Source organism: Osmerus eperlanus, chromosome 11 (genome assembly GCF_963692335.1).
Source record: "Osmerus eperlanus chromosome 11, fOsmEpe2.1, whole genome shotgun sequence".
NCBI classification, from domain to species: Eukaryota; Metazoa; Chordata; class Actinopteri; order Osmeriformes; family Osmeridae; genus Osmerus; species Osmerus eperlanus.
In genome coordinates this window covers 1618037-1631725 of record NC_085028.1, presented here as the reverse complement: position 1 = coordinate 1631725, position 13689 = coordinate 1618037, and the positions used below count along the sequence as shown (strand labels likewise).

General features: G+C 44.0%; 1 protein-coding gene across 4 annotated transcripts in view; it reads right to left on the bottom strand.

Moving 5' to 3' along the window:
• golim4a (golgi integral membrane protein 4a) overlaps positions 1–13689 on the bottom strand; it is a 45062-nt gene extending 31373 nt beyond the window's left edge. For 2 of the 4 annotated variants that reach the window (XM_062472401.1, XM_062472405.1), the window contains exons 1-10: positions 13038–13689; positions 5377–5451; positions 5215–5264; positions 4988–5041; positions 4721–4870; positions 4404–4490; positions 4215–4298; positions 2853–3065; positions 2478–2759; positions 1336–1622 (exon numbers count right to left, since the gene is read on the bottom strand). In XM_062472401.1, coding sequence (XP_062328385.1) covers positions 1336–1622; positions 2478–2759; positions 2853–3065; positions 4215–4298; positions 4404–4490; positions 4721–4870; positions 4988–5041; positions 5215–5264; positions 5377–5451; positions 13038–13224 — 1469 coding nt within the window. In that variant the 5' untranslated portion in view covers positions 13225–13689. Of the gene's footprint in view, positions 1–1335; positions 1623–2477; positions 2760–2852; positions 3066–4214; positions 4299–4403; positions 4491–4719; positions 4871–4987; positions 5042–5214; positions 5265–5376; positions 5452–13037 lie in introns of all 4 variants that reach the window. The other 2 variants (XM_062472402.1, XM_062472404.1) reach the window with 2 other exon arrangements.

Genomic DNA, 13689 nt, shown 5'->3' with positions numbered 1-13689 from the left:
GCTCTTATGGTTCTTCCCTTTGGCACTTACTTTGGTTGTTCACAATGTGTGCTTCATGTTTTGGCTACTCGCAATGTTTTGTGGCTATCTTGTTGTTATGATCAGTGACCTATGCACTTTGTAAAGCTCTCTCTTGGAAGTCGCTTTGGATAAAAGCGTCTGCTAAATGAATAAATGTAAACTTGGGGATTTCTATTATAATTCTGCAACACTGTGTAGAGCAATAACATTATGCCGCCATCTTGTTCTAAGCCCCAACTATCTACACATTTTAGTTAGTTTACCACTGTGATGTCGCAGCCACGTAAAGGCTGTTATCAGCGTGGGACCAGGGATCCATCTTTTGGCTTTGTTTTGCTGACTTTGTTTCCCCACTGTTTTGTTGGCTACCGGACCCTGTCTGCCGTGTAATTTAAGTAGATTTTTGTTTCGTTCCCATTAAAAACCCATTCACGCTCTGCCCAAACTCTTTATTTGCCACACCATATACCATGAATATTATAGAGATCCCACAATTTGGCCCACATCTTCAGCTACCAATACTGTAGCAAACCAGCGGAATCAGACCAGCCAATCCGGCACAGAAGGCGGGTCCATAGACTTAAATTAGGGGAGGTGATAGAAGGAGTCTAACTGCCTGTCGAAATGCTGCAGCCACTTGGCACATGGCACTGGTTACACCTGCAGCCCATCAGGTGATCAGGGGAGGCATGTAGGGAACCAGCCCAAGACCACATGAAAAGAAAAAGGACCAGAGAGACAACCCTGGAGGAGCGTCGTTCAGACAAGAGACTGGCTAGAAACGACTGACCTCTCGCTCTGCTTTTCCCTCCACAGGACCACACCCCATGAAGGCCAATACACCCCGGACAAGAAGAATCCTGATTTGAAGTTTGTCCCATTACCCTTACCCTGAGATCCGTTATTAAAGGACAATTTATGTTAACGCCAAATGTCCCATTTCATTGTGATTCGGGCCTTCAAGTCCCCTGGGTTACCACAATACGCATATTATTTTCTTCAGTAGTGACCAAAAACTATTTTTGTGGAGCTCTGCAGTCGCTTTGGTGAGTCTTTCCATTCATTTAGATCTCCCGCTCAGCTTTGTTTGGAACTGTTTCGTGACATATGAACCACGTGACCACCTAGCTTCCTGACACTCAGTTGACACAACTCTTACTCTCTATGGCTCTGCCACAGCATAGTCAGAAAGGTGGAATTTTCTAGGCCTCAGTATTGAATGTCTCAGAACATCTTAAAAGTACTTGTATGCATTATCTTTCTCAACTCCCTGTGACCACTAGGTAACCCCACACGACTGCTTCCCTTTCTGACCTGAGGTGCTCCTCCCTGAGGAGTTGCTCCTGTCTGTCGGCCTCCTGGTTGTGCTGTGCCTCCTTCTCCTGCTGCTCCTTCAGATGCTGCTCCCTCTCCCTCTGCTCCTTCTCCCTCTGGGCCTGCAGGGCCTCCTGGTGCAACTGCAGCGCCCTCTGCTCTTGGGCCCGCTGGGCCTCCAGGCGTTGCTGCTCCTGCTGCTGCTCATAGGCTGACTTGACACGCTCCACCTCAGAGTGGGCCTCCTGATGAAGGTGGGCCTCATGGTGGAGCTCCACCAGGGGGTCCTGTGGAAAATTTACAAAAATGAGTCAGGAGACCATCTTCAAAGTGCAATTAAAAACTAAACAGTCTTTGAAAACATTGGTAGGGTTCTGAGCAGTACAATATTTCAGCAACCACACTACATCCGCTTGAATTGGTTGGTTCTACTATGGTTCTAACAGTGCGTTCACACTGCAGCGGAGCGGGCGGCGCGTGGCGTCGGCTTCCAATTCATTTTCAATGAAACCAGGCGTTGACGCTCGCGTAGGGCATTGTGGGAAGGCGAGCGGAGCGGAGCGGAGCGTTGCAAGTTGGATTTTCTCAACTTTATGTAAATGAGGAGCGTGAAAACGCTAGCGTTGGCCAATCGGATTGTTTTCTTGTTTCTTGTAACGTAGCAACCTTTGGTCATGACAAACAATGTGACGAGCCTGAATTTAAAGATTACATTAAACTAATAATGCATGGTGCATGGTTGCCGATGTCGTCATTGTTTCTAGTGTGTTTTTATAGCCTACTTTTAAATTCAGTCTCGTCACATTACGTGACTGTTCTGTGCCACTGCTAGCCCAGCCTACAAACGACTGGTTGAGTGACCGGTGGCGTAACATGTATTCTACTGTAATCTTGCACTAGTAAAATCTTGCACTTACATAAATGTTGTGTAAAAGTGGTATTTTGATCGATATTGTGAGTACATGAACCCAAATCTGCACGCTTGGCCATGACTACAACAGTGACCTTAGAGAACTACAACTCTGTATTAACTTTTCTAACACGCCCCCGAGCGTGGTGTACTGTGGGAAGGCAAGCGATGCAGAGCGTTAAAAAACGCTGCAGTGTGAACGCAGCGTAAGAGATCCTACTGTCATTCTAACCGGTTGTGGTTGGCGTCTCTGACGATCAAGAGCATTGTCATCTGGCAGCTCGTGCTCTAGCTCCACCCCCTCCTCCTCCTCATCCTGGGGTTGGTCAGACTCCTCCTCCAGCTTCTGGGGCTGCCCTGCCTGCTCCATCTCCTCTTCTGCTAGCTCTCTCCTTCTCTCCGCTTCCCCCTCTCCCTCCACATCCCCTTCTTTCTCTGGCAAAGCATCGTGGGATATAGTCAGCTGAGACTGGGGATCCATCTTAGGCCCCTCCCCCTTGTCCTGCAGGTCCAACTGTGATTAAGGAAATAGATGATTAGTGTGTTTGTTTGTATGTGTGTGTGTGTCCCAAGTAAGAAATGACAACTTCATCAGAGACTGCCATACTTTTGATTGTGTATCATCCTCATGGGCATATTCCTCCTTGTGGGTCTCAGCCAATAAGGCTTCCTGCTGGGCTGGGGGTGGGTCCTGTACATGGGCCTGGTCCAATAAGGCTGCAGGCTGACCTTGTTGCTGAGGATGGTTCTGGTCAGCGTGTTTCAGACTGGGCATTCTGTTTAGGGTCTCCTTCAACTTCTTGAACTCATCTACCTGCATCTGGAAGCAAAATAACCACAAAGCAACCTTCAGACAACCTCCACACAAAATCCAGACAACTCTTTCATACAAAGTCCTTCACCATTTAAATTATTAAACATAAGTAATGAGTCAGTGAGTCATGATTGATGAGTCATGAGTAAAGTGTCCGTTGCACACCCCCCGTTGCTTCTTGCTACTATGAAGTGAATTTGATCTACATTTTAATTAATCAATGTGCTGTTAATTAGGGTGGGGGAATAAAATCGATTTGCATATGAATCGTGATTCAATCTTCTAGCGGTTCCGAAATTTCAAAAATCGAATCGTGACCCCAAGATTTGAATCGAATCGTGAGTACCAAAAGATTCCCACCCCTACTGTTAATGTTATGTAGACTACATAATTCACTTAAAAGTTTAAAGTGGACACTGCCCCTTTAAGAGCAGTGAGTTCTGGGATACATGGTTGTTTGGAGTTTGATATTTTGTTGTCATTCTGTTTTATGCTTGATTAAATGACAGACAAGTTTGTGTACCAAAGACAAGTTGTCCAACCTTACGTTTTCCCAACTCCTGTGCTTACATTCAAATCAATCTCTTGACAACGCGTGACCAACTTTGCCGTCTGGGTGGTCCAATATGAATCTGCAATGTTTCTGATCTAGGTTGTTTCAATGCAGTTTGTGCAGTGGGAAATTAGATTGGATCATATAGCTAACAAGCTTAGAAAATGTTATGTTGGAATATAGCCCGTTTTTGTTGTGACTGACTGAAGACATATTCTTCATCTGACTGCATGGACCAAATTGTGACATTTTTGGTTTTGCAAATTCAGGGTACGGACATGTACCGTTTTATCCCTATATACTGTGTGTATGTATATATACGAGATAACAACAGGGTGCCTCGTTAAGAGCAAGCACACCTAATAATAAGAGTACGAACAAAAACAACAGGTTTCCTCCTGACGGACAAATCCTAATAATAAAACAAACAAAAACAATAGGTTTCCTCCTGACGGAGGAATCCTAATGAGTTACAACTACTAGTCTGTCTCTGCTGTGCTCCACCTCCCTCTCGGATGTTTCCTCAGAGAGCCAGGTGAGTGAGGGGAGGAGGCCCCAACAGGCTGTTGAGACACACCCCTCCTCTCTCCCCTTGTCCCTACCTGAGCAGTGGCCAGGGCACTCTTGTGGTCTTCCAGCGTCAGTGCCAGCTGGTCGTGAGCAGCTTTCAGGTCCATGTGCTGGATCTGGAATGGCACGAAGTGTTGGCAACGGTTAATGGGAAATACGTGGATAAGTAAATACGGCACACACGCTACACCTACTGTCCAGTCCTCGCCCTTGGTACTCACACGTGCGTCCTGCAGTTGAATATGGATGTCCTGGTGAGCCTTCCTTAGCTGTTTATTTTCCTCCCGCAGGTTGTACACATTCTCTACAGTGGTAGCACCAGAATATAATACACATGAACACACATCCAAGGAAGCCATTCAAGGGAGAGACTACTGCACCTCACTGGGTGTTTTTAAATAACGACTTGTAAGTTGGGCGCATTACCACATTAATCTAGAAGAGGGAGACAAAGGCCTTGTATGAGGTCACATGTTTGACATCCTTTGATACTAAACAATAGATTTGTGCCAAGGACTTTTTTATATCTGCCTGTACCTTTGAGCTTGGACATCTCCAGGTCCTTGGTCTGCTGCAGCTTCTCATAGCGCTCCTTGTGCTCCTCCAGGGCTCGGCCGTGGTCTTCTCCCTGGATCTGGTGCTGATCCTGCAGCTCATAGTACTGCTTCTTCAAGTCATCGTGCTGGTTCTGCAACAGCAGGGACAGGGGCATGAAAATGATTGTGTGTTTTGTATAAAACATTGTTGGAAATATACGATTTTTTACAATTGTGTGTGTGTGTCTACTGCATGCATAATTACTGACCTTTAGCATCTGATGCTGTACGTGGAGGGAGTTGAATCTACTGCTGGTGTCTTGCTGTTGAGTAACACACCAATATACAGGTTAGTCAACCATCAACTCCATGACACACCAACACACAGGTTAGACAACCTTCACCTCCACCCCTCTTCCATGACACACCAACACACAGCCAACCATCTCCTCGTACAAATCTCCACTCACAATCAGTAGTAGAGACTTTTGCCTACCTTCTCCTTGTTCAGAGACTGCTGAGACTCCAACTTATAAACCAGGTAATCTGATGGGACAAAAAAGGGTCAGCTTTAAATTGTCCATGTAAACAAAAGAGTAGGAGTAAGGAATGATACTGTTGCTGCTGAAAAGTGATTATGGGAGGTCTGGTCTCTCACCCTCTTTGGCCTTCTTGTGTTCAACTCTCTCCTTCTGCAGTGACTTCTCTAGTCTGGAGCGGTGCTCGTACACCACTGAGGGGAGGCAGAGAGGGATGGATACAATGGGTGATGGAGAGGGAGGGAGATCAAAAGGGAGGAGAAGGAGGATAGACAGAAGGAAGGAGGTAGATACAGAGGGAGGAGGGTATAGAGCAGACAACAGACAGTTTCTATGAGAGGATGTTCTCACAAAGCAATCTGGAGTGCTAAGCTAAACAGACATGATGACGAGCCAAAATGTTTACTTGTGCACACACACACACAAAGAATGTGAGTACAGTTTGGATTATACACTGTGGTTGTTTTATATTTGTTTAACGTGTGTGTGTGATGGCCATGCTCCTCCATTGACGAGCAGGTGATGAATTCAACACTGTGATCGTACTGAGATGCAGACTCAGCACTTACCTCCACCTCTTCTCCACCTGTCCCCCTCTCCCCTCTCAACGCTGCATATAGCCCTTTCCTTCTTTTCCTCTAAACCCCACCATTTTCAGCTCTCCTCATCATGGATGCATCATCCCCATCATCCCCACCCACTGGTAACAGGGAAGAGAAACAGATCTGGGATATAAAAAGTCACACCTCCTGGACAGGCATTACTAATCAACTCTTGAAGAGCTGACAGCACGGCCTGCTCTAAGGATCAATTGGTATTTCTGGAGGATGGCAAAATAAGAAAGAGGACAGGTTGACGGGGCAGAGCAGGTAAAGAGAGGATTACACAGGACAGATTAAATAATGTACAATGATGTAGCCTTCATGTTTTTGAAGGACTCTTGTTTTCCATCAGTCATTACCTCGCTAGCAATCATTAATGCTTAGCTAATGTCCATAGGCCTTTTGATCACAGACAAGCCAAGTCAATGCTAAAGGACAAGAACTGGCAAGACTGCAGGTGTCATCTTAGAATACAGCCACTTAGAGGCACACTAGAATTCACATGACAAATAGTCATGGTATGTACTTTTGGCTACCTTCGAATGGGGGTGTCACCCCATTTCCACCCACGGTAAACATCCCAAACAACCAGTTCCACAAGCACAGCAACACAAGCTGTAATTTTGTACACAGTCGAGCTTCATTCTGTATTCTCAAGTCATCCATTCCAACAGTCAACATTCTCACAGCCAGAAACAAAAGGTCCTAGGTGTGTACTGTATGTAGTGTGGTAAGGTGGGTCACCTTAGGAAGGCTTGGGTGCAATTCCACGACAAAGGACTAACCTGCAGCCCAACAGTACACTGTTGTATCATCTCTATATGCACAGTGCTAAATGGTTTACGGGCTGGGCAGTATTGCCTAAAATGTATATCACGGTATAATTTCCAGCATAGACGGCAACGGTATAATCATTTTACTTAGTTTCTATATAAATGCATCTGAAGGGGTAAAGCACTGCTATGGCAACTGCATGGCATTACTGTAATCTTGTGTATTACTAGGACATATTTCACATAGTGATCTCATTCTATTATGACTGTAACTGTTAGCTGCTCCTGGCATTCTCTAATCCCTGCTCTCCTCTCTCTGTCCCCCCCCACACACATCCCTTGTGGTGTGGGGGGTTTGAGTTGTCAGCACCTGCCTGGTCGGCGGTCGGCCAACGCTGGAACAATGGATTTTGGTGTTTCAAAACCCATCGACACTGTATGACTATGTTTAGCCTGTGTTCTGCTCCTCTCTCTCACCAACCGTCTCTGAAGGAGGGGATCCCTCTCTGAATTGCTCCTCCCAAGGTTTCTTCCATTTTTTCTCCTGTTGAGAGTTTTTCCTTGTCTTCCTTGAGGGTTTAGGTTGGTTGAGGGGCAGTTCTATGGGCGTATGTGAAGCCCTCTGTGACATGCTTGCGTGTAAAAAGGGCTATACAAATAAATTTGATTTGACATAGTACAGTGGTAACACAACGAAACTCTCAAAATACTCAAACTACAGTACTGCAGGAATAGGCCTGCAGAGCCATAGAGAGAAAGAGTTGTGTCAATTTTCTCAATTTCTCTCAATTTTCTTTTAACCTTCGCAATGTGGGGGGTCTGAGACAGCCCAATGGTTAAAAGAAAATGCTTCACTTTGTTTTTGTATGCGGTAAAGTTGTCGCAATACGACGGTGGGTCACAATGACTGATGGGTCAGAACGACCCGAAGATAGGGGTTAATACGGACAAATCACAGCCAAGGGGTATCCGTAAAATGACGGACGGACAGACGGATAGTCAGGAAAATCAGGAGGTGCACGTAGAGCTCTCCGAGGGGCTCGGAGAGGGCACGGAGAGGGAATTCCTCGTCGGAGAGGGCGTTCCCTGTGTTCGTCTCCGTAAAAACGGAGAAGTATAAATCGGCCTTTAACACGGCGGATATCGCTCATAAAAATAAAAAAAACACACGTAGTTAAGGCGGCAGGCGTGTGTTGCTTAGGCGGCCACCTTAAGGCCGATTTATACTTCTCCGTTTTTACGGAGACGGACACGGCCGATTTCGCAAGCGCCTGGCGAAAAAATTCGACCTGCTGCCAAAACAATTGCTGCAGATCGCAGGCAATCGCGGCGCTTCGCGGTCGGTCCCATTTGATAACATGGGCGCCAAAAGAAAAAAGGCGGCGCTTTTAGGCGCGTCGCAGCAGATCGCAGGCAGTGTGTCCCAGGCGTTAACCACAAAGTGCTGCGGGAAACCCTGAAACAAAAAAGCCACGTTGTTGAGAAACTGCTATATGACAGCACTGTTGGAAGGTACTAAGTTAAATTTGCACCATATTTAATCTTTTTGAAAATATTATCACAGTTGAATGGCAGTAGCAAAATAGTTGTAGCATCGAAGCTCATTTTCTAACATTTAGTAGATTTAACATTGTTAGTTTAAAGTAGCCTACTGAGATGTCATGCTAGCTGGAAATAACGTACTGCTACCAAAAACAATGGTTAAGGTTACTGTAGTCTAGCAAGACGAAATTAAACAATGTACTACAAAGTCAGTTATGACTTTCTTGACAGTAGGGACATATTTAATAATGTTGTATGCAGAACAAATGACTTGTATGCAAGTTACTTTCAATGACAATAGTATGAAGAGATTAAGTTACAGTATACCTTTCATATTGGAGATGTGAATACATTTGATACCAAGTGTGGCTGTATGCTTTAGGTGCCGGGATAAGTAGCATAGGCGGACCAGAGCCATTTATCTCTATCGCTCTGCATAGGACATTAGCTAGCAAGCTTAACTATTTACCCATTTTAGTTAATTTACCATATTCCATGAATATTATAGATATCCCACAAGTTGGCCCACAACTTCAGCTACCAATACGCATATTATTCTGTTCAGTAGTTACCCACTGGGGAGTTACTTCTGGGAAATCAGATGCGTTCTCGCTGGCCAAGTCACCAACCGATACATCCTCGATAAAAGGGGCGGATCAAGGACACTTCAGGGTATTTTGGGCGTTCTTGGTGACTTGTGTTCTTTGAATTGCAACCGTACTTAGGCAATGACAGATGATGTCAAACTAGTTCGCAAGGACACAAGAACGGAAAAAAATATGGATTGATAAACAGCCAAGAACAGAAAAACGGATGCATCGGTTGGTGACTTGGCCAGCGAGAACGCATCTGATTTCCCAGAAGTCATTGCAAGATAATAGCCAAGAAATCGCATGTAATTCACAGTGCTTTTCCGTAGCCTATGATATCAGAAATGGAAGTTGATGTAGGCTACTACCAAAGGAGAGCTGATATGTAGCTTTCAACAACACGTTTATGCGATCATCAGAAAACTTAATTCAATATTTGTTGTGAGCTAGCTATTATAAATGATTGCAAGGCAGAATACTCAATTCCAGGGTTCTCAAGAAATAAAAGGTGTTGCGTGAGAAACGGCTGAAATGCGTGAGAATTGAGAGCCCTGCGATTCTATAGGATCTACATTAAACAAATCACAATTCTAACCAACCCGGCATCTTTATTTGCATGGCTACACCAAAGAGTATAGAAAACAAGAGGTGAAGCTCAATATAACGTCCCATTGCAACATCTGCGCCCAGCAGCGGTCCTACACATCCTCCATTTTGGACTTTGAATCCAGTAAAACATCACTCCAACAAATAGCCGTATCAATGCACAAACAAAATTATCAATATTGTATCGCCATATATTTAATGTCTCTACCGAAATAATGTGTTAAACTATTATATTGGCCTGTAAAGCCTGCATAAATATTCATATTTTATTTACTTGCTTAGTAGGCTACATTTGTTAGAATCAGAATTGTATTGATTACATAAACAACTAAAATTACAAAGATTGGGCTACATGATTTCTTCATTCATTCATTTAACTCAACTTCTTTGATTTAGAAAACTTAGAAAATCTCAACTTTGATAATCTAAATAAATGTAAGTTAATTATGAGTAACTGGAAATTTTTGGATTACATTTACATTACAATTATTTTACAATGTGACTTGTTCTCATTTCTAAACTGCCTTTGAAACTTCTGACTTTCCACCAACAGGTCCTTCTGTTCTGGAAACTAATATTCAAGCACAATTTTAGCCCACAATGTCAATTTGGAACAATAGATATATTATCAAATAGAACATCTTTATTTATAGAAAACTGGTAGGATAAAGGAATATGGTCAATTTGACATTATGGACATAGGGATTATAAAAGCTTTTTTAGCTAATTTAAAATAAACAGCTCTCAAAAGAGTTATAGCACAATTATTAAAAAATATAGTTTAAACACAGTGGTAAAACCTATGAGCCTAGGATAAACCAAGTACTTTTTACAGATAATAATTGCACAAATACATTTCTGGTATGTCTGGTAAAAGAATGCTATCCGAGCCTGGTAATCTTACATTGTTAATCATCATCTTAAACATCTTACATTGTTCTTGAAGCAGCAAATGCTTCTATAGCCTTCTGTTTGACTGTAACTCACAGTCCAAAATGGCGACATTGCTACCTTTTCGCCATCTAGTGGCGGTTGTCAAAAATACACCAGAGCTTTGCCTCTTGTCTTCTATACTCTTTTGCAACACTGCATTTCTGTCTAAGTCTCTGTCAACGTCTAAAGTTGTGTCATTTAAAGACGGGAGGATAGACGCCAACAAAACAATGCTCTCCATCTTTGCAATACTGGTTATGAGGATGCGGAAGATTGCTTGTGATGTTTGCGTTCCGTGCAACAATTGTATGCCGTGCCTGGTGTAAATGGGGCTGTGGCAAATCTTCTTTCCCGAAATATCTACTGCGGACAGCAGGGTAAAGTCAAAATCCATACAGTAGGACAAATTCATACTCGTCTATTCTATACCGTTCATACCATCCAACCCGTTTGCATCAAGATTACTTTTGAAATAGAAAATGTTAAGTTTCAGTTGCATGGCTGTAAGGGTTGTGCCAAAAAAAAAATCCTTGTGAAGAGAGACTGAGTAAGTGAGAGAGAAGGGGTATAGGACCAGTAGAGAGAGAGATAAGAGGACACAGTACCAAGTCTACAACAGCTTGAGTCAAGTGATGCACAGCCCAAGTGTGTATTTAAGCCTTCAGTCTCAGATACTAGTTACACAGCACTTCTGAACACAAACACCTGTTCCTTCACCCGTCTCAGCCCTCACACACCCCACCGAGCATGGGAACTAAAGCGCCTTGAGGGACTAGGTCCCCTGTGGTCGATACAGCTTGTTCTTTTTTTTTTTTTACAGGGGTGCTAAAGTGCATGGTCGGAGGGAACAAGGGACTCCAGTCTGGTGGTGACCTTTCCTGGACTAGCTAGGGACAGAGCTGGTCAGGGTTGGCTAGTGAAGCAGACAAGTTTGTATCTGATCACACCTGTACTTGATAAAAAATCAGTGTGTGTTTGAGAGAAATAAAGAGAGAGTGTTTGATGTGTTTCATATAGGAGTTGTAACTGTAGCTTGGTGACCAAAACCTATTGAAATCAGTAGAAGATAGGCAGAAATTATAGGAGCGCATGGAGGATTACACACCAGCATTGGCAAGCAGGAAGTGTAGTGAGCTGGGTGTTGGGGTGGGCTAGGTGGTGGCGTGTGCTACGTGTTGGGGTAGGCTGGGCTGGGTGTTGTGTTGGGATGGGTGGTGGGGTGGGCTAGATGGTGAGGTGGGCTGGGTGTTCAGGTGAGCAGGGTGTTCAGGTCTGTGGACACAGTATTCTTCTTGATACTGTAACTCTACTCACCTGAGCAACTTAACCCTTGTGTTATCTTCGGGTCGTTCTGACCCATCAGTCATTGTGACCCACCGTCGTATTGCGACAACTTTACCCATACAAAAACAAAGTGAAGCATTTTCTTTTAACCGTTGGGCTGTCTCAGACCCCCCACATTGCGAAGGTTAAAAGAAAATTATTTTTATTTGGTTTTGTATTGGGTAAAATTGGGTAAACACAACGATGGTTCGTTATGAACCTTTGGGTCATGTGACCCGAAGGCAGCACTAGGGTTAAGACAGATGGGAACCAGCACTGCCTGACCTGGTTGTCACAAACGCCCATAAAGGGAGGTGGGGTCCGCACTTGTTACCCCCCTTCTACCCCACGCACCTCCTCCTAAGGTTTAGAAACTCTGCACCTGGGTGACTCTTAGCTGCTGTTGTACCCATTCAGACCACTCTTCAAGGCTGAAGCTTTTGGAGAGATAATTAAGTGACAGAGACTCTGGAAAACTTGTGTTCACACTCTCTCCTATCTACATCCCAAATAGTTTTTGTACACCCTCACACACTGGAGACTTATTGTATATGTGAAATCAAGGTACTCATTCTGCCGTGTTTTTTTCAAGTCGGAAACTTGACTACACTATCTGTTTTACAGCTCCCTTGCGTTGTTGTCAAGACCAGAAACGGTGAATGTTACCCCCTGCTCCCTCCCAATGCCTGATGAGTGTAACAGCCCATCTCTAAATATAGTTCATAATAATTAAATCAACAACTCAGGGTAGATATGAAATTACCAAGAACTTCAGAGAATGGATGAAGTCACCACCTCACAGCAATGCAGGCCATGTATGGGGGTAAGTTTCTCAGTGACTCAAGTAAAATATATAGCACTATGAAGTGACATTGTAAATAACTATTTTCATAACATTTATGCACTGGTGAGCTCTCAAGCATGTGATGAGAACCAATTGTGTAATGTAGAGGATATAAGGTAATGAAGAAAGCAAGGAAACACAGACACTATAGTACACCTGTAAGAAACCTTTCAGAAACATCAACAGATGGCAGAGTAATGGGTCAACACACCAGGTGTGTGTGGGTGTGTGTATGTATCTGTTTGTCGAAGGTTTGGGGGGAAATAATGACAGGTAAATCAAAAAGATAGATCACCTCTCAAGGAGGAACATAATTATGCCGTATGTGGCTGACAGTGAAGATGTTCTGCATTCCAAGTAGGACAGACAGAAACCCACCCCTTCCATTGTCCGAACATAAGGGGTGCGCAGTAAGGTAGTAAGGTTGTCAGTCTGCTAAGACTGACAAGACTCAACCGAAGCCACTGGAAAGAGCTCTTGCAGAGTTGTAACGGTTCAACGACATTTCAGTAACCTAGAATAAGTCAGATTTCCCTCACCACTAACACAATCAACTTAAATAATCACCTTGAAGCTGCGCTGACAGCGATTCTTGGTGCTGTTGGTACTTCAGTGCCAGCGCCTCCGTCCTCTTCAACTGTTTGTGCATTTCGTATGATACCATCGCCCCGTAAATGATCCCGAAGACCACAGTCACCAGCAATAGAGACTGGAAGATTTTCCGTTGCCTCCGAGAACACACTCCGTTACCCATTTCCCCTCCTTGCCGCCTGCGTAGTAGGCAAGCCCCGTCACCTCGGCAGAAACTTTCTTGGTAGGTCCAAATTTGGTCTTGTTACGCTTTACTCCCGTGGCATTTTTGCACACACAAATCAAACGAAATGATCGCCTACCAAGTGTAGGAACATGTTTGGTGAAGATTAGGCATTTTAGTGCATGTAAAACACATCAACGAACTCCTTTTGCTACTTCAAAGACTATGCTCAGATTTTCGCCTGACCTCACACACGTAGCCTAACTGTTGAGTAGTCGAATTGCACGAGTTTATCCTGGTCTTTAAGTTTGATATTTCAAGTGCACGGCTTTGTACAACTGTATGAAAAGTAATTAACGAGATGACGGTCAATGCCTACATTGCACCTTTAATTTTAGTTACGTGTCACCTCATAAGTAGCTGCTATCCAACGCATCCAACAGCAGTCATGAAGGAAGTCCCTCC